The 14,232-nt window shown below is 35.2% G+C and overlaps 1 protein-coding gene across 1 annotated transcript in view; it reads right to left on the reverse strand.

The window, feature by feature from the left end:
- The window catches only part of ADGRB3 (adhesion G protein-coupled receptor B3), a gene marked incomplete at its 3' end in the record, with an annotated part of 671,719 nt that overhangs the window by 389,526 nt on the left and 267,961 nt on the right, over positions 1-14,232 (reverse strand). Inside the window, exons 5-6 of the mRNA XM_084227971.1 lie at positions 4,383-4,547; positions 3,483-3,647 (exon numbers count right to left, since the gene is read on the reverse strand). Of these exons, the coding sequence (XP_084084097.1) occupies positions 3,483-3,647; positions 4,383-4,547 (330 nt within the window). The remainder of the gene's footprint in view (positions 1-3,482; positions 3,648-4,382; positions 4,548-14,232) is intronic.

The raw sequence follows: 14,232 nt of genomic DNA on the forward strand, positions 1-14,232 counted from the left end.
GAAACCAAATAAAACTCTCTTCTGGTCTCCAGGAAAGACAGAGTCCTGTTCTTTAGAGAGAAAGAACAGTCATACCCCAAGGCATTTCACAAACAATACAGAACAACAAATTATAATACAAATGGATGATAATGCCCAAGCCAAGTTTGGGATTATAAACATTGCTGCCAATCTCCTTTAGTAGTAATACTTATAGAATGATATATCACCGTATTGCTACATCTCTGGTCTATTACAGTACATTTGTGTACAGTACATGTGTAATAGGGTTCCCTCACACTCAGTTTTTCTCACCGGGTTCAACCTGCAGGCTTCATTCGCCATTTCCTGATAAAAGCAGTTCTTACTCCAAGAAGAACATTTTGTGTGTAAATTAAGTGTAACATCTACCTTTGAATGGTAGGTTACAATGTATTAGCTTAACTAAAAAGTAATGGATCCTTGGAACAGAGCTATGGAAGTAGCAATGTATTCCCCTGAAAATATCGCAAGGAGGAACCCCAGGAAACCGGAAGTTAATTTAGGCCAAAGCACCACCTTTAACATTTGCTTTCTGAATGATATTAATCAGAGAAATACTGCCAAACAAAATAAACCACAATAATATATTTTCACATTGTGGTAATAGAAAATCAGAGGAACAATTACCTTTCTAGGATTTAGCCCTCAATGCCTGGGGCAGAACAATAAAATCATTATTTCATGGGTTTGACCAGTTTAAAAATTGGGCATTCAATTATCTCCCCTGCAGCCACTTACTCCTCAACTAGCAGTATGTTTTTAAAAATAACAATTTTTTTCATCCCTGTAATTTTCTTTTATTATAAAGATAAGAACAATATCTCATTTTAGGCCATTGATGTTCTGCTTAATACTTTTATCTATTTATCAGTCAAGAAATGCCCTAATCTTGATGTGAAAATATATTTTATTTTCCCTTTTTAGTAAACATCATAACAACTTTTGATTAAATCCAGATGATTAATCATTATTTTCATTAATTATCTAGACAAAGATGTTGTATTATATTTCTCCTTCCTGACAACAGAGGGTCTCTCTTGGCAAACTTGATTAATTTGTTTTGCTTCCAAATTAAGTGAAGTATAAAAATAAATACTAGTTATTTCCAGCAACCTGAAGAAAGATTATGAATGAATAGTACTAAAAATATGCACATTGTTTAAAAGAAATATATTTTAAGACTTTGTTTTAATAAAGGAGAAAAATACCTTAGTAGCTCAATATTATTTAAAAAATTTCTCAATTTTACATGTCATTATATAAATTGGGGGCAATATAATGCCTGCAGTTAGCAATCCAAAGGTCCTAATCATGAAAGCAGTATATACTGGCCACAGAGAGCCAGCTGAGTAGTGCTGGAATGCAAATATAGAAAGTAAATTCACTATAGACAACTAAGTGATTTGTAAATCTTCCTCTGATGATAAAATAATTTGGGGAAGGCTAAATATAAAAGAAATCCATTTTATGAATGTTTTGATAAAAACATTGTATAATCAGTAAAGGCAGCAGCAGATTTGAAATTACTAGTTATACAATTTTTGATGGACAATGCAATTTGCATGAAGGTTCCAGATTAGGATATAATCAGAAGCTTGGTACATGTATTTATTTTTGTCTGTATAAGCACTAATTTGTAAATTATTTAGCTGATTTGAGAACTCATTTTAACTCAAAACTGTTATTTATGTATTTGGAAATGATTTACGTTTCTTTTTAAATTAAATTATGGAAAACAGTAAAATGAAAATGTAAGGATTAATACAGAAACATAGAGCATAATATAAACAGTTTTATGTAATTTTTCAACCTGCTTTAAGTCATGAAAACTAGCAAACAAACCTGGCAAATTAGGTATAATATCTTCCCTGTAAATAGATATGTAAAATGTTTTCCAAACAGCAGGTGGCAATCTTGGTAAATCTGATCACAACCACACCAGCTTACCTCTATGTGTGCAGAAGAAAGGCAGTTTTAAAAGACCAGTTAAGAACCCTAGTTATGTTCAGATGGGTTTAGATAACTTCAAATATTAATAAAGCCTTATTTAATCATGCCCACTTTTCAAATGAAATTTCTCCTTGGGCATAACTTTTATTTAATGCATCTTAATTCTTATGCAGAACAGGAGTAGTCGAAGTACTAATCTGGCGCTGGTGGTATAGTGGTGAGCATAGCTGCCACAATTTCTTATCCTTGTAAATGCATAGCGCTTTAAGAATTAGCAAGACTAATTTTCCAACTTTTTCAAGATCTAAAAAGTCCCTATTGATACACTGTTACTCTTGGAGTCCAGATTCTGTTGGTGTTCTTAGTATTGAACTGTGAGAAGTCTTCAGAATTCTAATGTGAAGTAATGCAAAGTTTTGACCCCTAGATTGCTCGTAATATTCCTCAGTTTTTCCAAATTGATGTAGTTATGTTAGAGACAAAATCCCACAGCTTCTGAACTGAAAAGTAACCTCCAAGGTCCTCCAAACAGCTGTACTTTCTTTACCCACTAGGTATCAGAAGGTCAAAGGGGTTAGCGAGCTTGCTCACAGTTACTAGCACTGAGAGGACTCTATCTTCAAATTTTCTAAATTCAACTCATTCTACTATATCCAGCTGTGAAATATAAATGTTCTATCCAATCACCTTTTCTAACAAGTTATAGTGATTCTGCCAATGCCATCACTCTAAAATTCTAAATTTCACTTACCCTTGAGCCCTCAGTGTCAATAATATTTTAAGGAATGCACATGCAATTAGGAAGGAGTCTATTCTAAATGATCTCTTAAAACATATGATCTATAAACATATATTTCTGGACAATATTTGGCCTTTAATTTTTGTCATATGCTTATATGAAAAATCCTTGAATTGTAGCAGCACTTTGATTATCTCAGTACTAATTAAGATTTTATGCTTTCATTTTAAAATGCATTCCTCATAGGAATTTTCATTTACAGTAAAAAATGAGGCAAGGGCAAGTAAACAGGCATAGTCCACTCATACATGAAGAAGATTAACAATAGAATTTATGTTTCTGGGATTACAACATCATTTCTTTATCTTCTTACTTAGCTAGTTAGCACTTATGTTTTTATATTTCTATATTTTATGTATTTATGGATCTATAAATTATCTAGGGCAAATTGATGTGTGTTCTTGGCCAGCAAATATCTCATGAAAAAAGTAAAAAGAAAATATATCTCATTAATTTAACCATAGCTCACCTTATTACCATCCATTATGGCAACCTTTGTATTATCATATGTCATTTTGCAGCAAATAATTTTAAAATCCTATAGCAGAAATAGTGTATGATACATAAAGAAACTCTACATCATAGAAATAAATAGCCACTTGTCATTAGTAATCCTTTAAGAAAGTACTTCCCTTAACCAATGACCATATTTTTAATTTTTTTTTTCAGGTTACAAAATATTTCCATTTTGTTAGCCTCAGTTCATTCTCACCTGGACATCGCTGCTCACTGCAGCGTCTCACTTCCTCGCCTGTTCCTTCACATTGTTGCCCTGTGACTGCTGCTCCCTGACAAGTCCTCATTCGCCTTTCCCAGCCACCATCACAGGACTTGGAACACCCACTCCAATGGCCCCACTGGTTCCACTGACCATTGGCTGAAAGAAATACGTCATGGTCAGTGGCAATATTCTACTGCACGTCGCTTTCGAAATTTTAAAAACTAAGGAACGTTATTATCCCTTCCATTTTTATTATTCTACTGCCATAAGTAAAGTTTATTCAAATATTTGACTTGCTGGTCAAATACAGAACATTGTGATTAACAGATTTATATAAGTTTGTCTGACTCTTCAAATGGACATTGAACCTTACTCATAAAAATACAGGTTCTGTGCTAAAGTTCAACAACTTAAAACAATATTGAAGAATCTCCTGAATGTTGTTGCTTTATAAATGGGACATACAGTGGAAGAGCTGTGGCACCATCAGCTTCATATACTAGAAGTAAAAAATTACTTACTGTTTACTCCATGATCATCTGGCATTGGACTGTCATATTTTGAAATGGCAGGCTTTCTTGTTTTTTTAAAAAGATTTATTTATTTATGCATACAAAAACTGGGGTACAGGCCAGAGGTGGGGGTTGAGAGGATTCACTAGAGACAGAGTGTGGAACAGAACAGGCAAACTGACTGAAATATATTGCTGAGGGGAGCAGCAGGCAAGTCAGGAGAGGTCTGCTGTGCCATGTGGGTCACCTCCCTGGCTGGGAATCAAACTCATGCGGCAGTGGCTGCAGATAGCTTCATAGTGCTGCGTCTTAACCCATGAATCACCAGGGAGGTCCCTGAAATGGCAGACTTTCTTTAAGTGTAATAACTGGGACTTACCTGTGCACTCTGGGTTGTAGCACTCTCTGCTTTCTGCCCATGGCCCTCTGCACTCAGAGCCCCCATGGGCAGCTGCCGTGCACTGTCGGCTTCTCTGCTGGGTCCCATTTGAGCATGTCACTGAGCACTGGCTCCATGAACTCCACTCCTGCCACTGTCCATCAACTGCCAAAGAAGAAAGAGACAGTATAAAGAGATCTTCCCATGGCAGAGGCTTACAGACAGCCCAAGGTAAAACTAACCTTGAAGATGAGTTCCAACCAATGGTCTCTAAATGAATACAGTGCAAGTTCTCAGTGGTATTAGATTATACTACCTCACAAACTATTACCATATTCTCTCACTTCTATACCCTTATATGTACCTAGTATGTCTTTTAAAGTTCACCTTTTTATACACTATCTTTACTAATCACTCAAAAGTTCAAGACCATGTGCTAGGAGATGAGCACAGGAAGAAGTAAACAAAATAAAACTGGTCAATACCTCACAGAGTTCATATTTCAGAGAGAGACCCCATAGAATGAAATAATTACATGCTAAATAAATTAATTTCATAGCAGTGTTGCAAAGAAAAATTAAAAGATACTCAGAGTTAACAGTTTGGGGGGCCAGGTGAGTATTCCTTGCAAAGTGCGGTTTCTGACAAGTCTTGAAGGATGATGAGGAAGTACAGTAACGGTATGTTACATAAGATATGCAAAGGCCCTTAGCAGAGGAAACGTGGGCACTTCCAGGAACTGAATGGAGGCTATTGTGAATGGAATTCACTGAGCCAGGTGAAAAGCTATCTCAGAGGAGGTTGGCAAAAAGGCAGAGGTCAGATTTTATAGGTTTTCTGTCCACTGTCTACAGATATTGGCAATTAGTCTCAATCCATTAAAAAAGCATTGAAGGATTTTATTTTACTTTAAATATTCATTTATTTATACAAGTACTGAGGTACAGGCTAGTTGCGCAGGAGGGTGAGAGAATCCACCAGCAACAGAGCAGGGAGCAGAATAGGCAGAAGAACCAAAATACACTGCTGAGGGGAGCAGCGGCAGAGACAGGGGAGGTCTGCTGTGCCATGTGGGAATCTCCCTGGTAGGGCAGGAATCCAAGGAGAGCCACAGAGGCTGAAGACAGCTTCACAGAGCTGTGCTCAGCCCACTGCACCACTGCGGAAGCCCCCATTGAAGGATTTTAAAAGAGATCCTATGACCAGATCCACTGTAGGATAGAGACAGAATTATGGGGGAAGCAGGAAGTGTTTGAGCTTTAAACTAGCAGGATAAATAAAGCATGTTGAGGCAGTGTTCTGGGAAGATTAGAGAGCTACTTAGGAGGGACATTGATCAGATCTTCTGAAGGACTAGTCCGGGAGCTGAAATGGAGAAGGGATTAAGATGACCCCCCGGTTTTGGTTTCTGCTGATTAATATAGATACTGAACTTGACTTTTGGTGATTCAAAGTGAGATCCCTCTATTTATTTACCCAAATGATATTTGAGAATTTATCGATATTTGTATAAATCACTATAATAGGTCTTGTGTGAGACAGAAATAAAAGAATATGAATTTCAACCTCATAAATCTTGTAACAAAAAATTACATTATGTAGACCAGAAAGGTAAATAAAATGTTAAAAGGAGGAACATCTTATTATGTCACATAAAGTTTTCAGAGGAGAAATTACACATCTACTTGTGGGGTGGGTAATTATGTCAGACTAGTAAAAGGAGGCTGGGATAAATTCAGACTAAAGAGACAATATTCACAAAGGCATAATCCCACAGGCCACAAAATAAAAGTGAGCAAAGGAATCAATCAAAATTTAGAATGCATAAACTAATATATAAGTGTTATAAATGCACTAGTATATGACTCTCTACTTTTCCCATTATCATTCCATGGTTCATATCCAATTTCATTACAGGTGAAAGAGAATTAGCCATAAATCCAAAGTTCCAGACTAAGCTAACATTGCTGTGAAACCCAACTAAACAAATGAGAAAGGCTGACAGAATATGAGTAAATACTTTCAACTTAATTTCAGGCCTGGTAGGCAGATATTAAAAAGAAAGTTGTTTAATAGGTATCTAGCTGTACTTAGTAAACCCTTTAAGAAATTAAAAACCACAAAATGCCAATTTAATCATCCCATTCATATAATTTTAGCATCTAACTTTATTAAATGTAGCTGAAGCAATCTTTTTTTTTTTAAATTTTTTTATAGAGGCATGTTTATTTATTTATTTGTTTGTTTGTTTGTTTATACAAGCACTGGGTACAGTCAGAAGCGCAGGAGGGTGAGAGAATTCACCAGAGCCAGAGCGGGGAGCAGAGCAGGCAGAAGGACCGAAGTACACTGCTGAGGGGAGCAGCGGGTGGCAGGAGAGGTCTGCGCACCATGTGGGACCCTCCTCCGGTGGCCCGGGAGCAGCCGGGGATCGAACCGGCGCCGCAGAGGCCGCGGGCAGCTTCGCAACCCAGCGCTCAACCGCTGCGCCACTGGGGAGGCCCAACTGAAGCAATCTTATTGGCTATGTAGTCCATTTGCCAGACAAAGAAGAAAATTATTATGAATTAATAGGATGTTATAAATCATCCATTTCCTCTTTGTTTTAGCTATAAAGGTGAGCAATTCTTTCATTTCAGATTTTTGCATGTATAAATAACACTTACTGAGCTTGTTCTATGAACCTTCACTATGCTAAGCATTCTGAGAAGTTTAAAAAAATAAGATTCGTGGCTCCACTTTACCATCTATTTGGCAAAAGAATGTGTTAGTCTTCAAACTATTGAGAACATTCAGAAAGCAATCCATAACAAAAATGAATTAGGTGATGCCAATCCAGGTTGGTGCTGAATGACTAGAATAAAGGAATATGACATGATGTCTTAAGAATTCTAGTTTGAGGAATGGAATTCTGGTTTGCGAGTTTTGTTTTAGTTTTTATTTTTCAATGAATGTAATAGTTACACACTCACTGGCAAAGAAGAGAGGACAAATCTTTTCCAGCTAAGAAGATGTGGAGTCAGGGATGAGCAAGTCAAGTGTGGAAATCAGAGAAAATATAATCTGGCAGGGTTTGGTTATCGATGAAGAATGAGAAAAGACCTTGCTGAAAAGACATTAGGAAGAATGAGAATATCTATTTTTGAAGCCTTTGGTTGTCAGGCTTTTCCTAAAAGAAGACTTTGCATTTTACCATATGTTAAAAAAAAAAAATTAAGTTTCTGCATTTGTAATTCTAGCTGTTCAGTCCTTTAGTCCAGTGTTCATATTCTATGTTTTGCCCAAAATTCAAGAGTGATTTGATATTAGATATTTGAGGGACCATTTAAGGTTCAACACTAAATACCATTAAAACATGTGTTTCAGAGAGGGATAGTCTTTTTTATAAAGTCAGTTACAGAAAAGAAATAACAACTAAATTAAATATATATCAAGTGGACATTTTGGACTGTTTTATTTTACACTAACATATAGACATGCCTGTCCTTGAACATTAACTGCTCTATTATAAATGCTTTGATAAAGTAAATAATTAAACATTTTTTAAAAGAGGAAAAATCCAATATTTCTTTAGCATTTTAGTTCAGGTAATGGAAAATTGAGAAAGATTAGACACAGACATTATATGAACACAAAATAATTTCTTTTAGTGTCAAATATGGGATATTGCTTTATTTTTTCAGTTTCATACATTAGAATTTTTTAAAATTCAGTATTTTTTTTTTCATTTTTAGGGACATCAGTCCCAAGATCTTTTTAGGAAAATGTGGTGTGACATTATAGAATGGGAAAAGATAGAGAACTAGGAGGTTCCATAGAGGTGGAAATTAAGAGTTCTGAACATTAAAGCATTTCCAGTTAAGATAGGTGCATTATAATTCAGAGATAAATGTGAGATATTTTAAATAAAAATAAAAACTGGTTATCTTATGATCTAGCTGATATTTCATTATTATAATCATTCATGTAGGTATTAGAAAAAAAGAAGGCACTGCTTTTATCTTTTCATCTGATGCTTAACTGGAAAGGCATAGTTGTGACAAAGCTGTTTCTCCATCAGTCCTGCATCCAGGTTTACTTTTCATGTGGTTGAGTACAATCAATGACTTTCTCTACCCCGCCTGCCCCTGGCATGACTTCTGGCATAGTTATACCTCCCAGGGTCATTGCAAACCTGCAAATTTAAAAATACCTCAAAGCTTTTTTTTTAAAACTGTGTTCCAATTGTAGGTTGATTAACTTGTTGGCATTCTGTCAGAATAGAGTTCTCTGATAATTTAGGAAAATATAAATATTCCAAACCTCCCCTTGGAGTCAAATAATGTATTCATAAGTAAAGATGGACAGGAAATCTACACTGGGACTGGCATTGTCCTATTGGGATCTGGAAACGCCAGTGATAAAAACTAACCAACCTCTGCTCTGATGAAATATACGTTTGGAGGAGCTGTAGTGTAGACAGACAATAAACAAGTAAAAAATGAATCAACAGGAGTTTCAGCTAGAGGCATCACAAAGACAATGTGATAAAAGAGAGCAATGTGATAGCAAATGCTCAGCCAGGCCTCTGGGAAGAGACCGTATTAGAGCTGTGTCCTAAATCACTATAAGGAGACAGCAATGTGAAGATAGGTGGAAAGCTCTACAAAAGTGCCAAGTCCTGAAGTCATGAAACTGTGTTTGAGAACAAAGAGAAGGCTAGTCTTTGTGGGGATCATGAAAAAGGTTTTTTTTTTTTTTTTTATAGGACTGTTTATAGGATTCTGTAGGTCATGTAATCAAGGAGGATGAGAATGAGAGGATTTTAAAATAGGAAAGTAATGTGACGTCATTTATATTTTAGCACTAAATTTTGCAATTATGTGTTGAATGCATTTTATAGGGACAAGGATGGTTATTCTAATGTGTTAGGGAACTATACTATCATTTAGATGGGGTGACAGCAGCTTGGCTAATGGGCACATCCATGGAACAGAAGTGGATAAATTTGTGATATTTTCTGAATGTAAAAATGATAGTTTGATAGCATGGAAAAATATAAAATCAAGATTGGCTTTCAGATTTTGGCTTGCTCAAATCAGCAAATGGTTTATTCTTGTTATTGAAATGGGTTAGACTGGGGGGCCAAACAGGTTAAAGGGATTTAGTCCTGAATCAAAAAATCTGTTTTGAATATGTTGAAATGGTGATGCCAGTAGGCATAACACAGGGAGTCCTGCATTAAAACAAACTTGCTATAAACTGTTTCTCCCAAATTCATTTTAAAATGCAGCCATCCCCTACTTTTTTTTTTTTTTTCACAGAACACACACTTTTTTATATATCAAGCTGCTAGGTTAAAAATCAACACTTTATCTTAGGCCTTGTCAATTTCTCTTCATTTCCATCATAAGTTTTCACAGTTGTTCATGTTTATGTAATATTTCATTTTAAAAACTCCAAATGCCTATTATTTTATGAACCATTCTGCAAAGGTGATGAAGAATAGCAAACAATAAGGATGCTTTTTGAGGCTGGGAAATCTCTGAGAGATCAGCCTGTCTTATTTTCAAATAATACGCTTCCTTACACAATAATATCACATCAGGGACAGCTAAAGTTTTGCCTCACTAATATGAGATTATGAGCTATTCTGGACCTGGAATAATTAAGATACAAAGGCTAAATTTCTAGATACTGGGGGTTTACTTTATTGCATGAATTTTTTTTCCTACTATATACATATACATACATATATACATATATACACACATATATACAGTTTCAATTGTGTTCATTAGTAATTAAAAACTACACCCTATTATACAGGAGCTACATTAAATTCCCTGATACTTAACAAAATGCTGTGGTTCACTATCTTTTCACATCTTGAGCAATAACTGGTGACAATATATAATAATTGGATAGAAAAAAAAGTTAGATTATGTATCCATCCATACAGTCATGAGTAATATGAAAACTATCATGTCAGCAAGTGTTCTGGGCTGATTATTGCTGATTGATTAAGATATATGTAGGGAGAGACTGGGGGAAGAGAACTTCTGCCCTTGGTTTTGAGGCTGTCTGATTTAGTGATGGCAAAGTTGAAGAGTTCATATTTATATTGAATTGTAAGTTACTCAGGGAACTGAAAGAATTCTTCAGAATAAAAGACTGAAAATAAGAATCTAATCTGTTACTTTGTGCACATAAAATTGTGTGCCATTTTAAAATAAATTGTGATAGGAAAAATACCAATGAAATGCCATTAAAATTAGAATTAAAAACAGAAGCTCTCATGGAAAGGTGAAGGAGAATTTTGAAAGTAGGTAAATAAGTTAAGGCAAAATGTAAATGAGAAAAAATTAAATAGTAAAATAAAGCAAGTCATGACACAGTTAATTTTAAAAATCTCCTAAGTTACACATCAAAAGATCACCATAATAATGCTATTAATCTGAAATGACACAAAACAAATACAAGGGCCATAAAGCTGACCAGAAGGTTACGAAGATAAACTCCAAATTAATTAAAGAACAGACTAATGAGGCAGCATTTGAGTTTCAAATTATAACATCCTCATGCAGAGACAACCAGGGAACTTTGAACTAGGGTCAGGCAAATGTGTAGCATGGCTGTCCTCACCAGAAGGGCTCCCTGCAGAGGGACCTCAGGCAGGTCACTCTTACACAGATATTGAGCAATCAAAATTTTAGGGTCACAGGAGAATGGAGCCTCTTGCTCTAGACAACAGTTATTTGGGCCCAGCTGTGATCCTGAAGATCTGCCTTTGGGTGATTCCTTCCTACTTCTAGGGTTTGTACAAGTCCAGAGACATATGTGGAAACTACAACCTGACAGCATCTCTCAGGGTGTTCTGGATTCAGCAGAATGCATTTCACCAAAGCAAAACTGACCAGTGTGATCCTGCTCAGATCCAGGGACTGACAAGAGCACTTACTTCTCCCTACAATGAAGCTGGCAGAAGAATCCTATTCAATCTATGAATAAGGCTGTCCATAAGAAACAGCTCAAAAATTATAATATCCTGAATTATTGCATATATTTCTTCCAAAATTCTTTACTTTTAAAGTAACATTCTCATATAAATTTTGATAACTATATTCCATTTTACATAAGTTGTATACTTTTTAATATTCTTCTCCTAATTCTAATCATATTACAATCCTATGATATAGAGGAGCAATGAAACCTGGCTTCATTTTCTATGTGATAAATTAAAGAATAGAGACAATAAGTTAGATAAGTTGCTTAAGTAAATATTTATAATCAAGAATTGAGAATGAACTTTATTTCACGTCTTCAGAATTACAGACCACTGTTTCCTACTGAAGCATATAATTAAACTCATTTATATAAATATTTCACTATATAAATAAAAACTTAATTATTTGTGAGTAACTATTCATTTATTTTAGCCTTAAATCTGTCACTCTGTTATTTATATCTACCACATGCATACGTGTATATGTATGCATGCACACATTAAAAACTGTTAACATGGAAACAAAAAAGATAAAAATTGAATCACTGATTCCTCCAGTATTTAACTGATGGAGGGAAAAATTACTACTATAAAGTAAAATACTGTAAACAAATTTAATACAGTGCTTGAGGCTTTGAACTAAGGACTTAGGCTTTTATTTTCCCTATCAAAGGGAATATAAATTTTATTTTGAAAATACATATCTATCTCATTTTAATGGAGGACCTACTTAGAAAGTACAAATATTACATTATGCCTATGAGTTTCACCAGCTGAATATTAATAAAAATTAAAAACAAAAGCATCAAAATTGATCAAATCGAGGTGACATTCAGGAACTGGCTTGACACTTAAAGCTAGATCTCAGTTCTCTAGATCAAGTTCCAGTTTGATTCTCATTGCTAGTCTGCTGTCTCCTGGTGGATCTCAAAGCAACACACAGAGCAATGACATCATAGAAGATCGCTCTGAGATAGAGCTAAAGTGAGATAAAACAGGGCTGCATTATAGACAAAAACAAGGTCACAGTGGAACCCATAATGTTCCAAGCATTCTCTTCTGTCAGCTAAAATAAGTGTGACTACTTCAATTATCTCAGTTAGATAATTCACTAAGATTCCCAATCATAAAATTGCTCCTCTTCCCTGACACTATAAATCTGAAGCAAATTCCATCTCCTTATACCCTCCTTGAAATTACCCACACCAATTCCAAACCCTTAGTGAGTCTTTTTCAGCACCTTCTTACTGATATGAGCCAGTTCCCTTATGGTGATTTTTCTCTCCCTGCCAAGATGATACACCCAACTTTTCCACTACTGGAGGTCACCTGAAGGGCTCTGACTGGAGGGTACTGACATACTAACACTAATACTAACATTTACACAGAACTGGATCTTTCCCAAATTCACTCCCTTGAAGTATTTCACATGGTCCTCTTAGTCCTGTGAAATGGGTATTACTGTTGCCCTCTTTTTAACAAGATGAAGAAACTAAATATCAGAGGACTGATACAGATATTAAAGGTGCTATATACATATATATTTTTTAAATGTATGTGTTTTCCTGCAGAAGTCCAAGGTCCTTCCACTATAACACATTAATGTATTATAAAATAGACATAGGAAATGATCTATATTTGGATGAATATTATATGGATAAGTGCATGTCAAAAAATCCATTCAATTTTAATTTATTGGACACTAGCAGGTACAAAGTTGTATGAGGAAGATAAACAGGAAAAGGAAGGTAACTTCTTTGTCCTCAAGTACATCAATTAATATCATTATAATAAACTTGATATTCAATTAGTAACTGTAATGAAAACTTAGAGAAAATAGAAAACATTGGTTGAAATGCCAAAAATTCTAATTTTGGTGTGGTAAGATAGGCAAACTATGAAACTATATATATACTTGCACATACACATCCCTTCCATAATATCACATTTAATTATTAGTATAGATGAGAAAATGAGGAAAACGGGGTAACATTTATGAGTCAGTAAATGAATCAGTGAATTTCTTTCACTGCCCTGTATTTCTAGCCCCGTACCCCCACCAATACCAGTCTCTGTTCTCATTCTCAGACATAGTACACAAATTAGTAACTAATAATCCATACTAGGAAATACCATGTATACCCTTTCCTTTCTTTTCTCCTTATTGGATTCCAGGAGAATGGTTTATTTTCATTTCAAAAGACGTAGAAGAAAGTTTGGGCTTGACTACATAAATGCATGATAGAAATAGCATATCATATTCTTATAAGAAATTATCACATTTTCCTAAACAAAAAATGCTGTTTATTTGATATGCACAATACATATTATCCCTATATATCATACACTTCATTGTAGTAGTTATATGTATTTCTTTAATGCAGGATTCTGAATATTGTTCTGACATGATCCCACACTAAAATGTTACTACTGTCCATTACCACATGGTTACATCTTGGAAAGGCTGTGAGGAGAGTTTGTTGCTTCAAATGTTTCTCCTCTCTTCTGATCTTCACTTACAATATGCCTAACCAAGTGTAAAAATGGCCCGCTTTCTTTATTACTAATGTACTCCCTATAACCCCTGGAATCCAGGGATGTAATCAAGACATAATAACCAAATAATATATTTTGCAATGTACTCTTACTAGTTTTTTTTATTTTTAAATATTTCATTTTATTTATTTATGCATACAAGAACTAGGGTGTAGGCCAGAGGTGCTGGGGGTAAAAGGATTTACCAGAGACAGATTGAGGAGCAGAATAGGCAGATCTACTGAAATACACCGCTGAGGGGAACAGCTGGCAAGACAGGAGAGGTCTGCTATGCCATGTGAGTTAACTGCCTGGCCAGGGATCAAACTC

The sequence above is a fragment of the Talpa europaea genome, assembly GCF_964194135.1.
Source record: "Talpa europaea genome assembly, chromosome: 2".
Lineage (NCBI taxonomy): Eukaryota > Metazoa > Chordata > Mammalia > Eulipotyphla > Talpidae > Talpa > Talpa europaea.